Genomic DNA, 21,663 nt, shown 5'->3' with positions numbered 1-21,663 from the left:
TATCTATAGCCTTAGGCCTGGAGACAGTGCAATAGAGTGGGAACAGCAATGTATTATTGAATTCTTCACACACCTGTCATCTGACTGCAGAAGCTAAGCTCTAGAACAGCTGCTCTTTACCACTTTTTTGGGATACTTCTTTGGAAACATAATGAAAGCTACGGGCCATTTCCCTGGAAAATTACTGGGAAATGCAAAATTTTACCATAGAGTAGGTTTATTCTTTTGCGTATAATAGGTGATAATGATAATTACCTTTTAGGGTATTGGGAGGATGCTATTTTCAAAAACAGAATATTTAAAAGCATTTTGTAAATTACAAACATCATAGAGATACTAGTTATTGTAACTTTTTTGAAAGTGACTCAGTACTGACTACACAATAATTTAGCAGAAAAGTTTTAGAAACCTTTCTTTCTGTGCCCTCAAGTGCCTATGACATTCACCCAATAAAAAAAAAAAATTGGCAAAGCAGGCTGGACACCGAGGCTCATGCCTATAATCCTAGCACTTCGAGAGGCCAAGGCGGATGGATCACTTGAGCCCTGGCATTGAAAGTTGTAGTGAGCGCTAATGCACCACTGCACTCTAGTCTGGGTAACGGAGTGAGACCCTGTCTCAAAAAAAAAAAAAAAAAAGAAAAGAAAAAGGAAAAAATGTTGGTAAAGGATCTGAGTACCTGCCATTAGGGTTTATGCCACAAACCTTTAAGGGTTTTTGCTACAAAACAACAAACTCATAGGGCAAACATTTTATGCTTACTTGTAGTTGCTCCTTTCACACTGTCAGGTGGATATACCCAGATACAATTTCTAGATTTTCAAATTATGAGTGTCTCAAGAGTTACAGTCTCTGCACCCTTCAACCCTGTGCACAAGTCCTCTCTTGACAACCCGACATGCTCAGCAAATATTTGCTGAATTAGATGGTTTGCCCAACATGAGTAATAATCACAACACAAAAAAATACCGAGTTTTATGTTAATACTATTTTTTTTTTTTTTTTTTTTTTTGAGATGGAGTCTTGCTCTGTCATTCAGGCCTGAGTGCAGTGGCCTGATCTCGGCTCACTGCAGCCTCTGCCTCCTGGGTTCAGCGATTCTCCTGCCTCAGTCTCCCGAGCAGCTGGGATTATAGGCACAGGCCACTACGCCCAGCTAATTTTTTTGTATTTTTGGTAGAGACGGGGTTTCACCATGTTGGCCAGGCTGGTCTCAAACTCCTGACTTCGTGATCCACCTGCCTCGTCTTCCCAAAGTGCTGGGATTACAGGCGTGAGCCACTGCCCCCAGCCTATTAATACTATTTGTCAACTGCAGTTCCATCAGATATAGAATAGAAAAATTTCTCCAAATTATTTTCTAAAATACAAATAATATTAAAATCTATTTTAAATCTAGCAGCTATAAAATTAGAGCTTTGCTCTAGGAGCTGGGAGTAGATATACGTGGAGAGGTTTATAGACTATTTTAAAATACACATACATACCCACATATAAAACTGTATTCACATTCACACATACCATCATTCATGAAGTTATATGGAGATGAATTTAACTGGGCATTAAGAAATACAAGCAACAGATGTAACAGTATAAATAATGGGGTAAGAGAAATGCGACCCCACTCCCTGCCAAAATCTTTCCATTCCAATGAGGGAGAAGACTACAGGAAGGAGGCTTTGTATCCCTGCCACTTGCTTCAATGCTACTAGATGCGAAGTTCAGATCAGTCAAGTTTAGCTCAAATAATATCAAATTGACTTACCACTTGCAAAGTACAAATCAGTCAAGTTTAGCTCAAATCATATCAAATTGATTCACCACTTTATGACTTTTACAACCAAAGCACAGAAAAGGACATAGCAGCTCACCATGTAAGCAATGCCCAGGACTGTCAACACCTTAGCGGGTGGGGGACCCGTCCAGACTCTACACAGATAAACACATGACCCAGGTAAGATCCTCACAGCCACATGGTGGTTTCTCAGAAGCTCACACTTGCTTAGATATAGTAAAACATTTACTAAATGACAAAAAAAAAAAAATGGAAATGCAGAGAACTATACTGCCGTACCAATCACACACATGGATACACATATATAAGCACAGGTAATGTGCTGGCTGGAACCAACCTGAGCTACCTTCTCGGGACCCTCAGTGGAATAGAGGAGTGCTGTCTCTACATGCCACACAGGTTCCCTGAAATCACAAGCACTTTTTGGCTGTCCCTACAGCTGCTCCCCTCCTCATCATGTGACAGGTAGCAGCATGCATGGTGGCAGCTCGTTCACATTTCAAGCAACCAAGCATCTGCCTTCACAGCCTTAGCATCAGCCAGGAAGCTGGTGCCTGCTTCTGAGTCCTGCCCTAGAGCAGAAAGGCGGATACCTGCCTGACAAAGCAAGAGCCTGAAACACAGGAGATTAAATTCACTAATATCTTTAAGAAGTTACCTGTATCCAGAAAGAGCCCAAAGGAAGCAAACAAAGCATCTGAAGTAGAGGTCTGAAGCTCTACCTGCATTCAGAAAAGAGTTCAAATGAAGCAAACAAAACATTTGAAATGGAAGGAAGAAAGGAACCCAATGGCAGACATTAAAACTGGCATTCAGGTAAAGCCTATCATGGTCCATCCATTAATTCCTGTAAGTCTGGGTCTGGAGTAGGACACAAAGCAAGGCCCTGACTGAGATCATTAACCACTATAACCATTATAATCTAGTAAAAGTTCAGTACTTCTATTCTGGCTACAGAGACAGAATCACCCCACGCAGGACACTGTGGGATGCTTCCATTTACCATTATAGAATGAAGTCAAATTTAAGTGAATGCCTTACAAATTGTTTGGAAACATAACCATAATCCCTGAGTTATTTAATCCTGGACTCTGGCTTCCCTGTATCTGGAGGAAGGCCTAGAGGCTGCTGTGAGCAGTTGAAAATCGACTCAATTCAGTATAATTGACACTTGCTTAGAGGAGGAAACACGATCATCCTTACTACTGCTAACATCCTATTAAGATTAAAAGTTAATTAGGCTGTGTTCCATAAAGTCAATTTGAGGCATTTGTCTCAATAACATTATTGTAATTATTCCTCATCAAAATGAATACCGCCTCCTACAGCACAACAATGTCCTGTTGAAACAGCAGCAAAAATCCAGCAACTCACATTACATTCTCCATCTGAGTTATGTAAGTAGATTTATATTTACAGAGAACTGAAAACAGGGATTCACAGACATTAACGCTTTGTTTTTAAAAAGTACAAAGGCAGGTTTAGGGCATCTTGTTTTATGTTTCCAAAGGCCTGGAAAATAAAAGCAAACTAGACAGCAGGACAAATTAAATGAATCTAATAACACCATTAAAAGTCAAAAAGAGAAGCACCTATTGAAGTTAACCTATCGCAAATGCTAGTTGCTAAGAATGGACACTACAAAATCTTTACAAAGTGAGCACCACAACCCATGCACCCTCCACCTCCATCCAGAACAGGACTCCAACCACTCCCCAGAGCGCTCTGGCAAGGTCTGGAACACACGAAAAACCCAGGGGCACCAGGATACCCACTAAGGACATTTCTAGTAACAAAGAATTTAAAATTTTTCTCAAGACTCAAAATTTAAACATACCAAATGAGTCCCCTTACATGAGTTGTTTTAAATATATTTAATAAAGTATAAATAAAATGTAACTGTAGAAACAAAGCAAATGTATAAACATCTATATAGCCTATAGATATTGACCTTTAGTGACTAAATGATAATGTTGTATTTAAAGTATTTTTAAATAATGCTGCTGAAGGAAAGTTAAGTTATAATCATATTTTGTGAATACTCTTCACCTTGCATCATCAGTAGCCCAATGATATGATCATATGGGTGGGGGAAGGGGGTCACAAGAAAAGGGCAGCAGGGACTGGGTTAGGGAAAGTGCACCCCAGAAATGTAGACAACTCCTACAGTGGTTAACCCAAAGGAAGCAAGTGCGCAAGTACCCTTAGCACAGTGGTTCTCCATTAGGGCCACCCAAGAAACTTTAAATAGCCCCCAAATACCCAGGCTTTCACCCTGCCTCCATTAAATCTAGTCTCTAGAGGTGGGACTGAGGCAACATTAGTTTTTAAGGCTTTCAGGTGATTCCAATATGCAGCCAAATTTGAGACTAATGTCTTATCTATAAAAGGTGTCAGATGAAATGATTCTGAAGCTGAAGACAAATCTGTCCATTTCCAGGGGAAAACAAAATACTGGTAAGCAGTAACATAGCCAGTCACAAGCCAAAATTTTAAGTTGAAATTTTGCCCCTCCTGACCTAACTGACCTTGAGGAAATCACTTGATTTCCCGGGGCCTCGATGTGTATTCCTTCTAAACATGAAGGAGTTCTACATAAATCTGTGGAAATCCTATTTAATTCTATGATTTCAACATATTAATAAAGAAATACTTCCCAGTAGGACAGTTTTGCCAGGCTAGAAAGTGTGTAGTAAATCACAGTTCAAGACTCAAATCAGGACTTTTACATACAATTTGATTCCAGGTTTACTTATTTACCCTTTTAACTTTTTAAGAGCTAGACCCACCAATAAAAACTGAGTAAATTCCGCATATGTCAGGTGTCTTTTTCTTTCTTTTCCAAAATGTAGTTGCACAAATTCTGAATCCCAGTTAAATGGAATATGTTGATGAATTGTGGTCTGTCCAAAAACTTGCTTAACATCCTCTGAAAAGAGAAAAGACGGGTTGATTAAAACAAAGTAAATCAGGTTCTTTCTGATAAAATCTGTTATTGAATGGATATCACTTTTTCTTACTAAAAAAAGTAACTTAATTTTAAACAGACACAGAGATTACAAACTATGGCAGAAATAAAAGAATCCTCAAGGAATCAGTTAAGAAATCAAGGTCAAAAATCCCACCAAACAAAATAAAGGGGGGGGAAAATCAAGAAGTCACACATACACACAACCTAAAAGTGTAGGAAACCCAAGTAGTAAGCTAAAACTATTATCATCTCATTTGTTTTTGTTTCAATAAATAATGATTATTTTCTAGGTATGGAGGAGAGAATTCAATCTTAGTGGCAGGAAACACATACATACACAAACACACATACCACAAGATACAAGTGTTACATATAGCCTTTAACAAGTTATTTAAAAGTTTTTGGAAGATTTAGAAATCCATTAGGAAAAATTTGACATACATATTTAACACCCCTAAGGCTGTTTCTGTGCTTGAAAAAGTCCAACAATTTATCGAGCTGCATTGAAAGACAAAGAAAATGGGGAGAAAAGCCGGCAACAGCCCAAGTCTTTCACTTTCTACTGCACTCTTTTGGCTTGACCCAAGAGTTCTCAAATTGTTCAAACAATCCCATTTAGATGGGTCACTGAAGGTGCTGGTCCTGCCTTAGGATCTCTTTTAGCCTCTACAGAAAAACTGTAAGAGGACTGAGAGAAAAAAAAACCCAACATGAAAAACCTTACTTTTCTAAAGCTTAATGTTTTTATTTTTAGCCTCCTCCTCTCAGTAAAAGTGTGTGTTTGAAGAGTGGACAAAATGCAAATTATTAGCATATTAATAATTTTTCCTGGCTTTCACATCTTTAAATATATCTACCAAACCTCATTTTTATGAGCAAACTGTCTTGATACCTTTTTTCTCTTTTGCTTCTATTTAAAACAAAAAAAGAAACAAGAAGAAAGTTATTTAGTCTTCTGAAAAGTGCCAAAACCTTTGGCATGTGTCTATGGTATCCCCCCAAATTTCCTACTCCCACCCCCATTATACCCACAGTTTTTATTCCATGTTTTTAAAGTTTCCGGAAATGTTTAAAGCCTCGCCATGAAGAGACAGTAGTGCCACCATTAGCATAAGGTTGGGTGTGTATTTGCACACAGAAGGCAGTAAATATCAGGATTATGCTGGGCATAAATTTTATAAAATTTTATAAAAGGTGGCAGAAATCCTCAGACTGGCCCTGATGAGGACAATTAAAAGTTTTAAAGTACAAGTACTGAATTTATTCTGTCTTCTTTACTTTTAGGGAAAAAAGAGGTAAGATATAAGGAAAATGAAGTGAATCCAGAATTAGGATTTAAAGGAAAAACAAATCAAAAAAAAGATTATCAGCGAGTCTGACCAGGGGTCAATAAAAGGAATTAAGTAGAAGAAGATTGCTGAGAAGAAATCACCAAACTAAAATTCAAATGACTTGGATTCAAATTCTACTAATAGGAGCTAAAGTTTATTGGGCACTCACCATGTGCCAGGTATTGTTCTAATGGCTCTAAGTCCCTTAATATCATAAAACATGACTTTCTTCGGTGCAAAACACATTAACCGAGACAATCTGTGGCTCCTTTCCAGGTCTAAGTGTCTGTATCTCTGCAGGAAGCAGGCCCAATAAAGTTTTAATAAAGGCTCCCATAACTTTCTAATTTAGATGAATAAATTATCTAACGAAAATAATGTTCAAATGATAAAGATGTGACCGAAAGAAAAAAAATTCACACTATAAATAAAATTTTATACTAGAATAAAATTTGAGAGAAATAATATGCAAGAAAAAATGGTTTTCTGGTTTATCCTCAGTTAACTTAAAGATTCCTTTCTGCCAAGCATTCCAGTGAAATAAAGTTTTAATGTAATAATCATAGGATAATTGTCAAAAATAAGATCTTTCCCCTTCTTGATCTCTCCTTCAATCTCTGTTTCCCATAGAAAGTAACAGAAGGTATTTACTAAATAGTTGGTATATAAAGCTAAGGCACTTATTATCCATTTTTATATTTATATGGTCTAAAATTATAAATATACATAAAAGTAGGTTTAAGTTTTTCTAAAATTAGTGAACGCATGTAAAATGTGTCTCACCATAAACAACAATCTTATTTATCTATAATTAAAGTTTACTTTTTACTACCATTTGCTGCTTACTAGAGCTCATATTTGAATCCGAAACTCTGAACGCTATAGTTTTTTGGACTATACCATAGAGTATGTGTATCTCTACGAAATGCCTGGCTGATGTACTGAAATCTCCTCTGCAGGACAGAGTTATACATTATCCCTAAGATATCTCTCAGATCTAAAATCTGACAGTCCTATAGGCCTGTAGTACCAATAATGATTTGTTTGAAAAAAGATCTCTCTATAAATCTTCTAGAGTATACTATACTAGATGTATATAAAAGATCTCCATATGATGTTATCTAAATCATTACATAGTATGCATATGTATGCACATATATTAATGTGTTTGTGCATATTTATTGCACATGTTTTATTTCCTAATTGATTATTAGCCCCTTCACAGCAAAGACCCCATTCTTCACATCTGACTCTACCACTATGGCTGGCACAGTGGTAGGCAGAGAGCAACTGCTCACTAAGTAGTTGCTGAATTTAAATGAACCAGAAAAAGTTTACAATAGATAATGCAACAGGTTAAGGACAGCGGTATTAACCCTTTGGGGCACTACAGTTTCCCTTGCTGAGAAACTATTCAACAGTCATTTCTCAACACTTCAGTGCACTGCATACAAATCATCAGTCAACATCGTTTATCAAAATCCCCAGGCCTAGTCCTAAAGTGATTTAAACATGTTGAGGGGCTGAAAAAACTGCATTTTAGTCAGCACTGCAGGTTTTTCTGATGAAAGCATCCAGGACCTCAGTCTGAAAGCATTATCTGGGAGTATGGAAGGGTTAGATTCACTCCTAATTTTTAACTTCTCACTGAAATGGATAAAAATTTAAAAGGAAGGAGGTAAAGAAGACTCTCCAGACCAAGCAGTGTAATGCAGGAATGTGTAAACACAGATCGTGTGTAGACGTAGGTCACTCAGGGCTCCCATGCTGCACAACTCCAGTGGATGGCATTCGCTTCATGGTCCACGTGACTGGTGCCTTCTGAAATTGGGCAGTGTATCAACCACATGACCCTGAGAATGTAGGCCCATTATTAGCTTTGCGACTGTTCCAACACGCTGGCTATTGTAGGAATGTCAGGGCTTAGCTAGCTAGCTAGTAACCTTCTAAGTAGCACAGCTTGGATGCACTGTACTAGGCCTGTGGGAAGAAGAAGGGTAGTAAAAGGTATGAGGCTATATCCAAGTCTAATACACGAGAAATAATTCAACAGCAGATTCAAACAGTACACTGTATCAGCACTAAACCACAGGGCGGCCTCATGGCAAGGAAATGGAGATTTAAGAAGAGAAGTGAGAGAGAAAAGTTTGTTGGAGCAGATAAACCATGATCTGGGCCCCGAAAGCTGTCAAGGATTTACTGAGAGGGACCTTTGAGGGAGCTTTTCAATGGAGATCAACGGTATGAAGAAAGGTTCATTTCTTTTGAAGTGAATCAAAGGTCCAGTTACAGTGCTTTGGGCCAAAGCCACCTGGGATCACTGAGACATGAGAGATCCTGTTCCAGGTAGCCATAGACACTGGCATCACCTGCCAGTAGCAAACATTATTTTAAAGCCCCCAGGGCACGATGCTATGTTTATGGTGAAGAAAAGTTTGCTATGGAAAGAACAGTTGGCCATGGGACTCTGCAGGGAAAAAAAGATCTGAAGTTGTTTACCACTTGGCACAATTTCTACAAAATTTACTTTTTACTCTCTTGACCTACCTAGCAGGATTATATACTCAAATATCATAAGATTGTCAAGCCATTCTAATTGGACAAGCCAAATGATATGCAAAAGATTAAAGGAAACCTACCAATATTTCTATTCATCTCACAACTGATAAAGTCTTTTAAAACAAAATAATGAATATTGTTCCTCTGGAAAACTCACACATTTTCTCCAAAAATATTTTATAGACTCCTAAGTTTCTGAATATTTCATTCTGCTCTAATTAATCATCCTGGGGCATTCATTTTCTGAAATGTTTGGTCTCTATGTTTCCCTGCAGGCTCATGAATAGAAACATCTATAAACTCAATAATCACTATGGGTTCCTTGCATTTCTCCCTCCCTCTGGGAGACATTATAATACTACCTCAGGTTAATATTATTTTCTCCTTTTAGGAGGCACTAATAGCTTTCTCACTTAACATTTGATTGTTTAAGATTCCTCTATGTCTTGTACGGCTCTGAGAGGTAAGAGAACAAATTCCAGCTCTCATTTTATAGCTGAAAAATCAGAAATGAAAATCCAAAGCGATTTTCAAGCCCAGTTCTACTCTATACTCTGGCTCCCACATGGGCAATTCCATGAGCTTTACCATGAAAGACTCCAGGAGTCAAACTTAGAGTTGCCCTCTCACTAAACCCTTACCATTCCCTGACCATTCCAAACCTAACTTGCAATCCTGGAGAGGAAAAAAGAAACCCAAAATGTTTTAGCCTTTTTAGTTGCTTACTTGGTTCAGAATAATTCGTAACTCAGTCGTGGAAGACTTTCAGGTAAGAACCACCTTCTAGATCTATCTCAAACGTAAAAATAATTAGAAGAGGTCTCTGCTGGTTTAAACTACAAGTCTTAAACTCTTTTCCCCATGTTGAGGTCATATAGGCAGAGAAACAAAACTAAATTAGCATTAAAATGTGCATGTAGCACTAGTATATATTTCGGATATATAAAGTCATATTTCTCTTAGTTCAGCCACTCCTCCTAAAAGTAAAGCCAAATTAGAATGCTTATTTTTTAAAGTAAAATATAATTGTTGTTATTTCAGTCTGTGCCAAACAAGCTATGTTTGGAAGGCCTGTAGTTCCCATAATATCACCAAATAATAATGATATTATTTAAAGTAAGACCTCACCAAATAAGCTCAAGGATCCTTTTATTTATGGGACTTTGCTTTCTCTACAAAAGTTTCCATCTTAAAAGTCTGCTGCATTTGTTTACATCATGAGAAGACAAAGTGGCAGTTGTTTCCTTCCTAAAGATAACCTCAAAAAGTCAACCTATTTCTCCCAAGTTAGTAAGTTTCCCAGGCTACAGGGTATGGTTATAGTGAAAAGAGTTGAGACCTTTAAAAGTTGGGTCACAGATGGCATTATCTTATATACAGAAAAGTCCTAAGAAATCACTAAAAAATTATTAGAACTAATAAATAAGTCTAGCAAGGTTGGAAGACAAAAATCAATATACAAATATCAACTGATTGCTGTATATTTGAAATAAGCAATCCAAAAATGAAATTTAAAAAACAACTCAGTCAGGCGCTGTGGCTCACGCCTGTAATCCCAGCATTTGGGAGGCCCAGGCGGGTGGATCATTTGAGGTCAGGAGTTTGAGACCAGCCTGGCCAACATGGTGAAACCCTGTCTCTACTAAAAATACAAAAATCAGCTGGGCATGGTGGCGGGCACCTGTAATCCCAGCTACTTGGGAGGCTGAGGCAAGAGAATTGCCTAGGCAGAGGTTGCAATGAGCCAAGATCGTGCCATTGCACTCCAGCCTAGGCAACAAGGGTGAGACGTCATCAAAAAACAACAACAACAACAACAACAACAACAACAAAAACTCAATTTACAGTAGCTTCAAAAACAATAACTTAGAAATAAATTTAACAAAATAAGTGCAAAACTGATTCTCTAAACACTACAAAACATCGCTGAAAGAAACTAAAGAAAATCTAAATAAATAGAAACACATCCCATGTTCACGGATTAAAAGACTTGATATTGTTAAGATGGCAAAACTCTCCAAAGTTAATTTTAAAATGGCAATACTCCCTAAAATGATCTATAGATTCAACGTAATCCCTATCAACATCCTACTTGGCTTGTTTGCAAAAATTGGCAAACTGATCCAATAATCCATTATGAAAATTCAAGCGATTCAGAAGAGCCAAAACAATCTTGAAAAAGAAGAACAGATGGAGTCTTGCTCTGTTGCCCAGGCTGCAGTGCAGTGGGGCAATCTCGGTTCACTGCAACCTCTGCCCCCCGGGTTCAAGTGATTCTCCTGCCTCAGCCTCCTGAGTACCTGGGATTACAGGCGCTTTTATACACCCAGCTAATTTTTTATTTTTAGTGGAGGCAGGGTTTCACCGTGTTAGATCAGGCTGGTCTCGAACTCCTAACCTTGTGATCCACCTGCCTCGGCCTCCCAAAGTGCTGGGATGGTGGCGGGCACCTGTAATCCCAGCTACTTGGGAGGCTGAGGCAAGAGAATTGCCTAGGCAGAGGTTGCAATGAGCCAAGATCGTGCCATTGCACTCCAGCCTAGGCAACAAGGGTGAGACTTCATCTCAAAAAAAAAACAAAAAACAAAAAAAACTCAATTTACAGTAGCTTCAAAAACAATAACTTGGCGTGATCCACCACGCCTGGCACAAATTTGGATTTCAAATTTACTACAAAGCTAGAGTAATCAAGACTCTGTAGTACTGGTATAAGGTAGACACAGAGAACAACAGAATGAAATTGAGAGTAAAAAAATTAACCCTCACATTTATAGTCAAGTGATTTCCAACAAAGGTAACAGACAATAAGAAAAAACTGCTTCAGGGATAATATCCATATGCAAAATAATGAAGTTGGGTTCCTATCTCACCCTGTATACAAAAATTAACTCAAAATGAATCAAAGACCTAACTACAAGACTTAAAACTGAATAGTTTTAGAAGAAAATATAGGCATATTTTCAAGAAAATTTTAGAAAAAAAATATAGACATAATTTTTTGATGTTGGATTAGGAAATGATTTCGTTGACACCAAAACTATAAGCAACAGAAAAAAAAAATAAATTGTACTTCATCAAAATTTAAAACTTTATATTCCAAGGATACCATCAAGAAAGTGTTAAAACGGCCGGGCATGGTGGCTCACATCTGTAATCCCAGCACTTTGGGAAGGCCAAGACGGGCAGATCACCTGAGGTCACGAGTTCAATACCAGCCTGGGCAACATGGCAAAACCCAGTCTCTACTAAAAATACAAAAATTAGCCAGGCGTGGTGGCACGTGCCTGTAATCCCAGCTACTCAGGAGGCTGAGGCAGGGAGAATTGCTTGAACTTGTGAGGCGGAGGTTGCAGTGAGGCAAGATCACGCCATTGCACTGCAGCCTGGGTGACAGAGCCAGACTCTGCCTCAAAAAAAAAAAAAAAAAAAGAGAAAGTGTTATGATCTCATACCACTCAGAATGGCCACTAAAAAGTCAAAAAATAACAGATGCTGGTGAGGTTGTGGAGAAAATGGAACGCTTACGTACTGCTGGTGGAAGTGTGAATTAGTTTAACCACTGTGGAAGACAGTGTGACAATTCCTCAAAGACCTAAAAAAAGAAATACCATTCAACCCAGTAATCTCATTACTGGGTATATACCCAAAGGCATATACATCATTCTATTATAAAGACACAAGTATGTGTATATTCATTGCAGCACTATTCACAATAGCAAAGAGGTAGAATCAACCTTGATGCCCATCAACGATAGAGTGGATTAAAAAAATGTGGTATATATACATCAAAGAGTACTATGCAGTCATAAAAAAAGAATGAGATCACGTCCTTTGCAGGAACGTTGATGGAGCTAGAGGCCGTTATCATTAGCAAACTAATGCAGGAACAGAAAACCAAATACTACATGTTCTCACTTTAAGTGGGAGCTAAATGATGAGAAAACATGGACACAGAGAACAACAGACACTGGGGCCTACCACAGGGTAAAGGGTGGGAGGAGGGAGAGGATCAGGAAAAATAACTAATGGGTACTAGGCTTAATATCCAAGTGATGAAATAATTTGTACAACAAACCCCTATGACATGAATTTACCTATATAATGAACCTGCACATGTACCCTTGAACTTAAATAAAAAAGTTTTAAAAAAAGAGAAAAAAGAAAAGAAAAAGATAAAACAGCCTGTACACTGTGAGAAAAACTGCGCAAATCACATATCTGATAAGGAACTCTAGCATACACACAGAACTCTCACAATACAATAAAAGTACACATAATCCTATTTAAAAATGTGCAAAGGATCTGAACAGACATTTCTCCAAAGACAGCATACAAATTGCCAAGAGGCCCATGAAAAGATATTAGCCATCAGGGAGATGAAAATCAAAACCACGATGAGATACCCACTTCACTCTGCTACGATGGCTATAATCAAAAAGAGATAATAAAAAGTGTTGGTGAGGATGTGAAGGAACTGCAACCCTCAAATACTGCTGGTGGGAATATACTTAAGAAAATGGTGTGGCCACTTTGGAAAACAATCTGGCAGTTCCTCAAAAAGTTCAACATAGAATTATAATATGACTCAGCAATTCCACTCTCAGGAATATACTCAAGAGAAATGAAAACATATGTCCATACAAACTACGTACATGAATGTTCACAGCAATGTTATTCATAATAGCCAAGAACTGGGCACAACTCTTATGCCTGTTAACTGATTAGTAAATAAAATGTGGCCTACCTATATCTACTGAGTGAAATACTATTTATCAATAAAAAGGAATAACGTATGTGCTACATCATGGATGAGCCTTGGAAACATTATCCTAAGTAAAAGAAGCCAATCATGAAAGCCCACATTTTAGACATGAAATGTCTAGAATAGACAAATCCATATAGACAAAAAGTAGATTAACAATTGCCAGGGGATGGAGGGACTGGATGGAAGGCAGTGGTGATTGCCAAGGTGTGGTGTGAGGTTTCTTGTTGGGGTGATGAAAATGTTCTACAATTGAATGTGGTGATAACTGTACAAATCTGTGAATATATTAAAAATCATTGAATTATATACTTTAAATGGGTAAATTATATCTCAAAAAAGTTTTCTTAAAAAACACCTAGAACTGTCAGAGATCTGCCTCTTACTAATGAGTAACCCTGGGTAAATTACTCTGACCCAGTTCTCTCAGTCTTAAAATGGGAATATCTTAGACAGTTGTTCTGGAGCCAAGCATGACTAGTACAATGTTCTAAACATAGTAGGTGACCACCAAAATCATAAAATTCCAAAGTGTAAAATCTTAATTATAATGAAAATTATTATCTGGGCACCAAATATTTACAAATACTATTTTTTAAATGAGCACAGTGTGATTTGGAAGTATCATAGTTTTTAATTTCTCAAAAAGCAATAATTTCCCCCAAATATTTAAAATCCACCCTTTCTTGAGCTCATATACTAAAATTTTGAATGAAAAGTGATCAAAAACTAAGTAATTTTCTATTATGTTTCTTAAAGTATAAAATTAAGAAAGATTAAGAACCTCCACTCTTTTCTCTGAAGATCTTTCAGACACTAGAAATATTTAATTGGCAAATTACTTGCACATGCCATTAAGTGGTTAGACTGAATTTGTTTTTACAAATTCTATGGACTCTTATTCCTTAACCTCCACCACACTATAATCTGAAATCATCAAGGTCTTCACTTATGCAAATTTTAACTGTCAATGTTTTTGTTTCTAAACAGAATAACTAAATTAATGCATTTCAATTTCAAAAAAGATTCACTTTTTGAAGCAGCATATCTATGAAAAAGAGTCTCCCATTAAAATAAAAAAGATTCATCAAGCTATATTATTTCAAACACTAAACCATAATCTCTCTCTCTTTCTCATGGATTTTAAAAATTCCATTAATACAATAAACACAAAAGGGATGTTTGTGTTAAACATAAAAGTAACCCCTCTTGGAGGCAAAGAGAGACTGCTGAACGACCCAGCACTTTATCTCTGAACGGTTTCATGCTTTTTCTAATGCACGCTAAATCCTCAAAGAAAGTTGTGGTTTTTCTCTAAGGGAAGTAATATTCCACCCTGCTGATATGGTTAACAACCAGCTTCCATGGCCATCATCTTTTAAGCAGGGAGCAAAAGACAAATTGTTGAATTCGTACATTAAATAACATAATGGAGTAAGTGGATGCAGACCTATCTCTACTGCCATATGCTCCAATATCAAGGTTGCCATTTCAAACCCTTTTGACAAGTGCCTTTTTACATTAATCACAGCTAAGGGTTTGAGGAGGAAAGAAGTATTCTGGCTACAATTCAGAGTCGTTCAAGAAACTTCTAGGGGGAAAATGGTTGCCATTAAAAGATAGTAAGTAGAGCATAAGTACTGCACATTAAAATTGAGTTCTCTATAAGGCCCTGTAAACTTATTATTATTACTATTATTCTGAGCATGTAGGTACAGTGGTGATAGGTATCTTTCAAAAAATAAGCACACACACAGCCAAGCTGAGCCAAATATTATACTAAAGTCATATGTGGTATTGGTGTATGTAAAAATTAGGGCTAATTTAAAACTGTATTTAGGAATGGAACTAGCCTGAGTTAAGGTCATGTGGCATTCAGGAAAGAATCCTGTCCTTCTAGTGCCAGAAGTCAAAGTTGTGATTCTTACGAAACTAGTCACCTTTTCCCCTCTAGGCCTGTTTCCTCATCCATGAAAGAAAGCCATAAACTATACTCAGCCATTGTTCATTTGAAGTATGAACTATGTTCCCTTGGAGAGCTTGTTTAAAACACATTCCCAAGCCCCACACCCAAAAATTCTGAATCAGTAGATTTGAGACACAGCCAGGGAGTCCACAGTTAACCAACATTCTACACTATCACAATGAGAACCCATGGTCTGCCTCATTGATAAGAATCCCTCCTCCTCTATAATCTGACAGATCTATCAGTTCTCAAGATTTATATACTATTTAAGTCATCACAGTGACTGTGATGTCAACAACAACAACAAAATGGCTCAAGGCTGGCAGATACCTAGCGTAAGATACTAACCATCTCTGTCACACACACTAACTAAATCAACAGAGGGGCCAACTGAGATGTTTCCAATTATCTGCTAGAAAAAGTATTTTCAACTGGGTAGAATAAATCATTATTAGCCTTTCATAATATCAAAAGTAGGTCAATTAAAATGGTGTTTGGAGGCATATAGCAGACTGTGGTCACTCTCCAGATGTGTAAGCTTGCTTTAATCATCTGTTGTGTGTTAATTATTGTTAACTTTCATTACCACTAGAGAATACAACCAATGTTTTAAAATTCTTAAAGCATTACAGAGTCCTAATTCACTCTCTAGATGCAAATATAATATCTATATTGTTTTAAAAAACCTATTTCCTAAGCTAGTTTCCTTAGACGGATGTTATCAAAAATTTTCTTGCAAAAGCATTAACATACATTTAACCCTACTTAAATGCTTCAAGAACAGATGTACTACAAATGTATACCCACAGTGATCCCATATTAGTATAAAACTGCTTTATTTCAATTAAAATGTCTAAGTATCCACCCCCAACATATACCTAAACTGTAATTTTCTCTGAGAACTTCCAATATGTTCTTGATTTTGTTTCCTTTATCAACCTATCAGAGCAAAAACTGCATTGCAACTGTTGGAAGAAATCAGTCATTAGCAACAAGATTACAGCAAATTTTCCAATTTAGAAAAACTGTATTTTTATCTCTCTCTTATACCAAAAGAAGAATGGTATAATTTTCCTATTTTTAAATGAGCAGTACAGTTAGTTTAAAATAGTCAAATCTTCCTAGGGCTCTAAGTTTTAGGATTTTCTGTTAGCTTTCTGTTCTCTACACCTTCTTTCCTATTCACAAGTTCTCTTCACCCTTCATCATGCATGCACATGAACATGCACATACACACATACACACATGCACACACGAACACACAGGTGCACATGCACGCACAGGGACAGCAGCCCCCAATCCAGTCTCTTCACATCCTGAAAGGCTTCTAAGGAACAGTAGACCTTCAGGCAGTAGTTAACTAAGGAGTGGCTTCACATGGTTATTTTTATTTACTCTCCAACTGACATTCTTCTACCTTCTCAACAGGTCTGCCTTTTTTTCTCCCGCTCTCTATTTTTAAAATGGAGTGATGAAGTAGCAAAAAGTACAATATTTTAGCCATTTGAGCATTGGCAATTCTTAAATTATCCCACCAACTGGAAGTGCTCTCTGACACTACTGTCTTTCAAAATTGAAGCCATTATGGTCAATCGTGCAAATCCGTATTTAGCTCTTCATAAATAGTGGATTTTTGACCCAATGAACTGGAACAGTTTCTGAACAGTCTCTAGGATCTCTGGAAAAGATACTCAGTACCCAGGCATGCCACAGTTCTTATCAACACAGAGGTTATTTACTTTCAAAACTCATACTGTTCTTATTAGAAATTCTTACTCTCTATTTGGGATGTAAGCATGTGTAAGAGAACATATTCAGTCCCCTCTTCACCTCTCATATAATAAAATAAAATCTACTGTAGGGCAATATTTTTCTTTCATCAAAATGACACATTATTTTTGTGAAATACCAAAATCAGAACCAATATTAATAAAGAACTTTCCCCAAGTAACATTTCTTCCGATTCTTCACCATTTTACCCCCCAGCTAACTTTTCGAATATTTCACTTTCCAAGTGTCTTTACAAAGACACTAACAAATGACCTTCCTTTCCAGCAAGCTTAAAAATGATGGGTAAAGTCTGCCCTCTTCCAGTCCAATACCAGCATTCCTCTAGCTTTATATATTTAATATTAAATTTAAGTGCTTAACTTTGAAACTTCTCATTTCCATACTTTCAACTCCCATGATTTTCTGCAACCTGAATCAAAGTGACTGAGTGGGTGTTTCCACACATTTCCTAATGTCATCTAGCCTACCCATTTTCCCAAAGCACACCAATTTCATCATAGCAGGTGTTCCTGGACACGGTCTAACTTGAACTCAGAAAGGGTTCCTCCAAACAATTACATCCATGTCAGAGAATTAACTAACTGAGGACTTGCTTAGAATTAAGAATTAACTAGCTTAGAAATCACCCCGGTTCTGTGGGTTTTGTTTAGTGAGAGACACGAGAGAAAAGTTGGTGCAAATATAAGTTTGCTAAACTCCAATTTAAACAAAGTTAAATATATTTATTTTTCCACAGGACTTCTCAGAGCCTTAATAAATTAAAAGTTTTAGTCTTTATGATTCTCTCTTAGGAGAGTCCTTTTTTACATGCCACTTATTAACATAAACAAGAAACACTTCTCTATAGTAACTAAACTTGCAATATATTTCAATAACGAAGACTTAAGGACAACAGGCCACTGTAGTTTCCAATAAAGGGCAAGACTGGACCAGTTTCTTTTGGACTCCATGCTAACTGGCAGAGCTGCAGTGGCAAGCGAGCCCAGGCCTCCCAATGTGGCATAGGGTGTACACTAGTTTCTTCCATTTTGGTCTTCATGTGAATCAGAACCAATTCCCTTTCAGAGGTCTCACTAGCCGGCCAACCAAACAGTTCTTTCTGTATTTTATTTTGTTTATTTATTTTTGTGACAGAATCTTGCTCTGTCACCAGGCTGGAGTACGGTGGTATGATCTCGGCTCACCACAACCTCTACCTCCTGGGTTCAAGTGATTCTCCTGCCTCAGCCTCCCAAGTAGCTGGGACTACAGGCACGTGCCACCATGCCCAGCTAATTTTTGTATTTTTAGTAGAGACCGGGTTTCACCATGTTGGCCAGGATGGTCTCGATCTCTTGACCTTGTGATCCGCTTGCCTTAGCCTCCCAAAGTGCTGGGATTACAGGTGTGAGCCACCGTGCCCGGTTCTTTCTGTATTTTTAATAATTCATTAGTTACTCTACATTTACTTCATTTACAGAAAAATGTATTTTCCAGTCTGTCTCTTGTATTATATATAGGTTGTCTGATATATTTTATTTCTTCATATATCCAAAATCAAAAGGCATCCAAAAACTGATTATCATTACATTTTGAAGTCATACATAAACTATTCTACAATGAATGTTTTTAACAGCAATGCTGGAAAAGTCTTAAATAAGATATATCTCTACTAGTTCAACTGCCCCTCTATAAAAAGCAGCTTTTATCTTTAAAGGGCAGGTCACTGACCTCTGCGAGATTTGCTAAAACCTATGCAATTTTTCCCCAGGAAAAAAAAAAATGCTCATTTAGACAAAATATTACAATCATAGCCATTCACAGACTCCCTGATACTTATCTAGGCAAAGAGTTGCGAACTCTTGACTTTAAAGTTTAATTAAAAACTGCAGAACATAAACATGCACATACCATCATTACCACCACCATTTGGATAATGAAATTGGGTTACATTCACGTATTAAGGATAACTTCAAAACTGCACATAAAACCTATTTCATGAAATCTTGTTCAGTGTACTGAAAAATTAATTTTAAAAAAAGTCAAAGGAAGAGAAAAACATGTAATAGCATAACGCAAGAAAACATTTTGGAGTTTAACCTAAGAAATTGGTTATTGTATAGAACATACTTTGAATATTCAGGGGGTCTAATTGTGACTTTCTTCAGATAAAAGTAGTATTCAAGCTCTCAGCAGGGAGAGCTCATGCCTGTAATCCTAGCACTTTGGGAGGCCAAGGCAGGTGGATTGCTTGAGCTCAGGAGTTTGAGACCAGCCTGGGCAACAACAGTGAAACCCTATCTCTACTAAAATACAAAAAAATTAGCCAGGCATGGCAGCATGCGCCTGTAGTCCCAGCTACTCCGGAGGCTGAGGCAGGAGAGTTGCTTGAACCCGGGAGGCAGAACTTGCAGTGAGCTGAGATCGCGCTACTGCACTACAGCCTGGGCAACAGAGCGAGACTCTGTCTCCGAAAAAAAAAAAAAAGTAGCATTCGAGCTCTCTGCTACTGTGGAGCTAGGCTATTAATGTGGTCTACTGCAGTACAACAACTTAAGAAATACCAGTAAGTAGGAATATGTAATGTCTTAAATTAGCATTATAAGACAAAGCACTGGTATATATGCCGAAGAGTTCAGATCAACAGTTTCATTAAACACACCCACACATCCACACAGGTACTCTTTCTCAAAATCCACAATGGAAATGCTTTGCTCTCCCTGCAATATTAAATAAGAAATACAGTAACAGGAAAGTGTCTGAGAAACTATCACTCAACATGTCTGTACCAATCTGCTCACACACCAGGTAAGTCCTTCCAAATCCCGACTTTCAGCTCCTCCACTCACAAAGTGGGATGACTATCAACTGGCTTCACACAGATACAGTGAAGCCTAAATAATGATCACTGACATGGTGCCTCTGGCTTTGCCCCACTCTAGTCAACTCAACAAAAATCATCTCTTCCAAGCATCATTCTGACTCTATCCCTGTCCTCCAAAGACCTTGTGGTGACTCCTAATTGCTTCTTATATGAAATAATTACTCTTGCTTAAGGGCCTGGCCCTGTCGTTGGTGCCCTGACAACCACCCTCCCAAGTACCTAGGTCTCTTAAGCTGCACCCCTCAATCAAGGGCCTCCTCTACTATGGTTCCCTCTCTCCTCAACCTGGACACGGGCCATCTCCTCACCCCTCCCTATCGTCCTGTGATTCTCCCCTTCAGTCAGAATTCTGTTCATATAAAAATATAAAGCTTTTCTGGGTAAAACTCACATTGTGTGCATCTCAACAAGTTATCCAGATAGGTGGAACCAAGGCAACTTTCTATGTACACTGGTAACTCTAAGTCAGGTACATTATCTTCCTTATTACTTTCCACCATAGGCATTTGCCTATTGCTCTTTACTTCATGAAAAATATTAAATCCTTCTAATGTCTGATATAGACTGAGACCACAATGGCTGACACCTGTCTGGATTATGGTGGGCTCACTCCAAAAGCATGAGTATCAACACCAGAGGGAGGCAGTGTGACACAGTGAAGAACAGTCAGCCAGGATCAGGCTGCTCTCCCAGCTCCACCACAGGCAACACTATGACTGTGGCCACTGACTCAACCTCCCCATGCCTATTTCCTCTTCAGAAAATGAGAATTATAATAGTATAGACCTTCTAGGCTATAATAATTAAACAATAAATTATACCAAAAGTATTTAGCCCAGAAGTTGGCATGTATTTAAAAATAAAAATGATGGTTACCTTACTTCTCTCATGAGATTATGTAAAACCACAAGTCTTGGGAACAGAACAAGACCAGTAGCTACCACCTGGTCCTTCTGCCTTTCCTTTGACCCCCTTCCTCTCACCCATGGCCGATCGGGAGCCAAGTCATACAGATTAGCTCTCAGGAATAGCCCAGTGTGCACTGGCTCATGCCTGTAATCCCAGCATCTTGGGAGGCCAAGGTGGGAGGATTGCTTGAGCCCAGGAGTTTGAAGTAAGCCTGGGCAACATAGTTAAACTCATCTTTACAAAAATAAAAATAAAGTTAGCTGGACATGGCGGCGCCACCAGTAGTTCCAGCTACTTGGGACGCTAAGGTGGGAGGATGGCTTGAGTCAGGGATGCTGAGGCTGCAGTGAGCCCAGATCACTCCAGCCTGGGTGACAGAGACATTGTGGGGTCGGGGGGGAAGGGAAGGGAAAGGGAGGGGAGGGGAGGGGAGGGAAGGGAAGGGGAGGGAAGGGAAGGGAAGGGAAGGCGGGCCCAGGTGGGGTCCCAAGATATGACTCCAGTCCATGCCTCTGTTATTCCCAGCCTCCACTGTTCGTAACACTTCCAAAGTGGCCATCAGTTCCAGATCCCCACAGCTCCAACCCTTCATGGAATACACAGCCCATATCATGCCAGTTCAGTATTAATGCATTTTCAGTCACTCCTCTAGATCTGCTCAGATAGCTTCCATGCTTTCTACCCACTTAGCCTGCTTTACATTATAAATAGGATAC

The 21,663-nt window shown here is 38.2% G+C and overlaps 1 protein-coding gene across 8 annotated transcripts in view; it reads right to left on the bottom strand.

The window, feature by feature from the left end:
• SLC25A13 (solute carrier family 25 member 13) overlaps window positions 1-21,663 on the bottom strand; it is a 199,861-nt gene that overhangs the window by 91,499 nt on the left and 86,699 nt on the right. For 5 of the 8 annotated variants that reach the window (XM_015447314.4, XM_074035468.1, XM_005550161.5 and 2 more), the window contains one exon: window positions 4,585-4,724. In XM_015447314.4, coding sequence (XP_015302800.1) covers window positions 4,585-4,724 — 140 coding nt within the window. Of the gene's footprint in view, window positions 1-2,453; window positions 2,518-4,584; window positions 4,725-21,663 lie in introns of all 8 variants that reach the window. The other 3 variants (XM_074035470.1, XM_074035469.1, XM_074035471.1) reach the window with 1 other exon arrangement.

The sequence above is a fragment of the Macaca fascicularis genome, chromosome 3 (assembly GCF_037993035.2).
Source record: "Macaca fascicularis isolate 582-1 chromosome 3, T2T-MFA8v1.1".
NCBI classification, from domain to species: domain Eukaryota; kingdom Metazoa; phylum Chordata; class Mammalia; order Primates; family Cercopithecidae; genus Macaca; species Macaca fascicularis.
The sequence above is the reverse complement of the archived record's forward strand: the minus strand, read 5'-3'. Positions and strand labels throughout refer to the sequence as shown.